The 5206-nt window shown below is 32.7% G+C and overlaps 1 protein-coding gene across 5 annotated transcripts in view; it reads right to left on the bottom strand.

The window, feature by feature from the left end:
- Positions 1-528: 528 nt before the first annotated feature.
- The window catches only part of LOC107742312 (aryl hydrocarbon receptor nuclear translocator 2), a 95120-nt gene continuing 90442 nt past the window's right edge, over positions 529-5206 (bottom strand). For all 5 annotated transcript variants that reach the window (XM_016555232.1, XM_016555233.1, XM_016555234.1 and 2 more), the window contains 2 exons: positions 1821-1972; positions 529-817 (listed from right to left, as the gene is read on the bottom strand). In XM_016555232.1, coding sequence (XP_016410718.1) covers positions 719-817; positions 1821-1972 — 251 coding nt within the window. In that variant the 3' untranslated portion in view covers positions 529-718. The remainder of the gene's footprint in view (positions 818-1820; positions 1973-5206) is intronic.

Here is a 5206-nt window from a genome sequence, read left to right as displayed (position 1 = left end):
AATTGACTGTAAAAGCAAATTGATTAAAAAAATGATGTTTGCGTCTTTTTGCGATTTTGTTTTAGTGATAATGGCAGCAGTTAATCATCACATGATGGTTAAATGAGGAAGAAGAGCGTCAGACTGGGAATATATGTGACTCTGGACCACAAAACCAGTCATAAGGGTCAATTTTTCGAAATTGAGATTGTGAAATTACCACCCGAAAGCCAAATAAATAAGCTTTCCAGTGATGTATGGTTTGTTATGATAGGACAATATTTGGCCGAGATACAACTATTTGAAAATCTGGAATCTGAGGGTGCAAAAAAATAAAAATATTGAGAAAATCACCTTTAAAGTTGTCCAAATGAAGTTCTTAGCAATGCATATTACTAATCAAACATTAAGTTTGGATATATTTACGGTTGGAAATTTACAAAATATCTTCATGGAACATGATCTTTACTTAATATCCTAATGATTTTTGGCATAAAAGAAAAATCGATAATTTTGACCCATACAATGTATTTTTGGCTATTGCTACAAATATACCCCAGCGACTTAAGACTGCTTTTGTGCTCCAGGGTCACATATTTATTTTGCTCTTTTGTTTGTGAATGAGGAATTAAGCGAAGTGTGTGTGTGAATGCAGAAATGTGTTTCAGCAGCGTCACGTGTGTCACATGTGAGATGACGATACTGCAGTCCGAACCAAAACAAACAAAAGAGTCTCCGATTACTCCGAGAACGGCGGGAACATGCCGAGGTCGGCAAAGTCTTCGATGTTGTAATTGGTTGTTCCTTGAGTGGGATCTCCCGGCATCGGCAGCATATCCTGCGGGACAGAAACAGAGCGTGATGTTCAATCAGATGTTCAGTAGTGTCTGTGAACCTAACTATAATAGCTCATTCACATCAAGAGATGCTACAAAATTAATTTGCACGACTAAGAGAAGGAACTAGAATCAAATAATTCAAAAGTCTGTGGGAAATTAAAATATTTCGTTCTCAAATGCTTTTTATCACAGCTCGGCAATGATGCGCCATATCTGCAAATGAGATTTAGGAGCTACAAACTGAAGAGATGATTTTCACCCAAAAATGATTTCAATTTCTGTCTCTAAAACAAAACAATCATATGATTTCAGAGGAATTTTTGATATTGTTAGCTAAAACTTCAAATAAGGCTGAAATTAAATTTACATTTATGCACAGATGCTTTTATCCAAAGTGACTTCCATTTAAGGTACAATACATTTGATCAATACTAGCAAGAAAATAAATATAAATACAATATAAATATTAATATATGAAATATTAAATTAATAAATATTAGAAAACAAATGAAAATTTGAAACACTGCCTTGACAACTAACTGACATAAAATATATGTTCAAGTACTAAAATTACTAAAACTCTAAGTAGAAATATAAATAATAATAAGAAGAAGAAGAACACAGCAAAATTACAAAAACTTCAAAATACTACAACTAAAATTAAAACTGCAAATATAAAAATAATAGGCAAACCAAAATATGAATAAATTCTAGAAGATTCTATAATAATAATATTCTATTAAAATAACTCTTTAATAATAACTACTTGATAAAAAATAATTATGATAATAAAAAATAAGCCAGAGAATGAATAAATAAATGAATTAATTAATTACAAGAATTTAAAGTATATCAATGAAAGTGTTCTAAAAGTAAAAGTTAATTTGAACTATTTGAATCCTCAGTTTCTTTCGTTTTGTTAACTGCAGCTTGTGCTTTTGCAGGTCAGTCAGAGACCTCTACACTGTACTGCAGACATGTGGCTAGTGATAGTGAGTTCACCTGGAAGACCTCGGTCTGGCTGGACTGAGGATGAGGATGAGGATGCGGGTCTCCTCCCTGCTGGCTGTGGTGTTGACTCTGCCACTGAGACCAGACCTCAGACGGCCGGCCCTGGAACTGCCCTCCGCTCTGGCTGCTCTCACCCGACACATCTGCACAAACCAACACAGACACATTCACAACAGCCACGAACAGACACTTCTTCAGCTTAAAGATCACTGGACATTACGTGTTTTGGTTCTTTTTGCAATCCCAGTGAATGGTTCTTGTATGCAAAAGAGCTGTGAAGTGTCATTATTGTTAACTAAAATAATAAATCATTTGTTGATTGAAAGCTGAAATAAAAAAATATAAATATTACATGAAAAACGTAAACTTAAAAAATTGAACAAAACTTAGAAACTGAATAAAATAAAAATAAGTGTTATTTCTGTTAACTATTAAAAACATTTGTTAATTAAAATGAAGTTTAAATAAAATACAGTGTTAGATTACAAAAATCATGAAAATTATACAGAAAATAAAATATTATTGTTAACTAAAACTATTTTTTTTAAGTCATTTGTTGATTGAAATAATATAATAATCTTAACCGAAAGGCAAACTTAAAAAAACAAACTAAAATTATGAACTGAATAAAATGAAAATAAAATAACTGAAATAAAAATAAGTGTTATTACTGTTAACTATTCAAAACATTTGTTAATTAAAATGAAGTTTAAATAAAATACAGTATTAGATTACAAAAATCATGAAAATTATACAGAAAAAAAAAACAGAAAATAAAATTTTATTATTGGTAAACTATTTTTAAAAAATCATTTGTTGATTGAAATAATATAATAATCTTAAACGAAAGACAAACTTAAAAAAAACAAACTAAAATTATAAACTGAATAAAATGAAAATAAAATAACTGAAATAAAAATAAGTGTTATTACTGTTAACTATTCAAAACATTTGTTAATTAAAATGAAGTTTAAATAAAATACAGTATTAGATAAAAAAAAAATCATGAAAATTATACAGAAAAAAACCCCCGAAAATAAAATGTTATTATTGGTAAACTATAAAAAAAAAATCATTTGTTGATTGAAATAATATAATGATCTTAAACGAAAGACAAACTTAAAAAACAAACTAAAATTATGAACTGAATAAAATGAAAATAAAATAACTGAAAAAAAGCTCAAACAAAATAATGCTAACTGAAATACAATGAAAAACTAAATATCAGACGAAAAACTTAAAATCTATAAACTAAACAGAATAAAATAAAAACGGAAATTAAATAAAACAATTTTAAGCAATAAAATTACTAAAAGTAAAATTGAAATAAAAAATAAAGCTAAATAGAAATATTAAAAAGCAAACTAATAAAAATGTACATAAAATGACTAAAACAGTAAAAAAAATCCTGCAAAAAAAATCCTTTTGTGTTCTACAGAAAAAACTGAATAATGGAATAAATGATGGCAGAATATTGTGATACAGATCCGGGGGGATCTGTATAGGGATCCAGGGGGCCCCCTTGCTCTCAAAGATGATTTAATTTTAGTTTTGTTTCTGAATTTGGCCAGCGGGTTATGAAAACATGAATGATCATTTCTTTTAATGCGGTGCGCTGTTGCCCTTTCTACGTAAAAATCAGTCAAATCCTGTAACGTGAATGTCGTACAGTCTTGCTCGAGACTAAAAAAAAACCCGGGTATTTAAAGTGCACTTTTTCTTTTTGGAATTTTCAGTGTAAATGCACTAACTCGCACTATTTATACTAAAAAACGTCATAGAATAGTGCACAAGTACGCGATTTGGGACGCACCTTAGGACCGGCATCTGAGACTTTATGGTATTTACGGGGGGGGGGATGACATTTACTACAGGCTGACAGAATCATTTAAACGCATGCATCGAGTGTGTCTTCACCCGCGGGGCCCGAGTCTTTGCTTAGGAAAGAGTGAGTGGAGCAGACTAATGCGCGGCGTGGGTGGCTGTTTTGCAGGATGGCACAGCGGCGCCCTCGGGCTGTTTCTCATATTCTCCATGCTGATGAGGCAGTGATGTAAGGTCAAACTTCTCATTTCCCTACTGTGTTAACGCTTGCCGAGAGCGGCCCTCCTCCGGCTCCGTTTCTGCCCGTCTTTCCCTCAAGGTTCGGCCGCTTGACACGCCTCGTAAATCTCTCCATCAATTTTTCTATTCATCTTTGGTGGCGTTTCTCTCCCCTAGCCATCTTTCTCCGTCCCCATCAATCTGAAATCCACGTACTTCGTGTTCTCCCTCGGTGTCTGGAGCGCTTATGTAGCGCGTATCCTCCGGTCGCTCCGTCAAACCTGATTCTCAAAGATGTAACGCTACAAAACGCCGGAGTGACAAAAGCAAACGGCGTTCAAAGAAAGAGCCGGGCTTCGCTGTTGTTCCCAAGCGCGCTTCAATCAATACGAGGACTCAAAGCACAAAGTACTCTTGCTTTGATAACGATAAATGCAGCTTTTGAAAGCTTGCTGGATTTCACGTACACATATAAAGACTGCAATTAAGGCACAATGTAACATTATCTCAGCATGAAACGTTTGAATGAAAGCGGTGTGTGATTATTGTTTATGCATTGCATTAGCTGGGAAAGTAAGACTACATTGTACGAACTATGAAGCACAAATCCAAAGAGTCTAACAGGAGCTGGTTTATCTGTAAATATAGAACTGTATTGATTTTATGTAAACAGTCACTAGGCGATTCTCTTATTCTGTGGAATGTATTTATTTATTGTGGGGACTGAAAACTTGTGAAACATCTGTGTAAAAACATTGATCATGTCTTGGAACCAATAACTAGCAGTCAATTAACTTTGAGCATATACAAATAAAGAACCACTTGATTTTCTGAAGTTCGTAGCATTTGGTAATGACGCCTAATAAATCTGCCCTCAGATCATGATATGAAAATGTTAAAATTAATGACATTTCTGATCTTCAAACCGCTGCTCTGGCAGTGATGTGCTCCCCTGTCACTTCTCACTTCCATCAGAACTGAATATGAAATACGAAAATATGGTTTTTGAAGTTCTTTGGGAAAAGTGCAAAGTACAACTTTCCTCATTTTAACACTTTATGAATTTATCACAGGGAGAAAGTTATTAAGTACATTTCAGCTAAATTTAGCATTTGAGACTTTGGCAAGAGTAATTAAGATTATTAATTAAAATATTATAATAAATAATTAAGATTCTAATATTTTATACAGCAAAGTATGTGTGTGTGTGTGTGTGTGTGTGTGTATATATATATATATATACACACACACACACACACACACACACATACTTTGCTGTATAAAATATTAGAATCTTAATTATTTATTATAATATTTTAATTAATAACCTTAAT

The sequence above is a fragment of the Sinocyclocheilus rhinocerous genome, unplaced genomic scaffold (assembly GCF_001515625.1).
Source record: "Sinocyclocheilus rhinocerous isolate Xijiao unplaced genomic scaffold, SAMN03320098_v1.1 scaffold75, whole genome shotgun sequence".
In the NCBI taxonomy this organism is placed as follows: domain Eukaryota; kingdom Metazoa; phylum Chordata; class Actinopteri; order Cypriniformes; family Cyprinidae; genus Sinocyclocheilus; species Sinocyclocheilus rhinocerous.
This window is presented reverse-complemented; position numbering and strand designations above follow the sequence as displayed.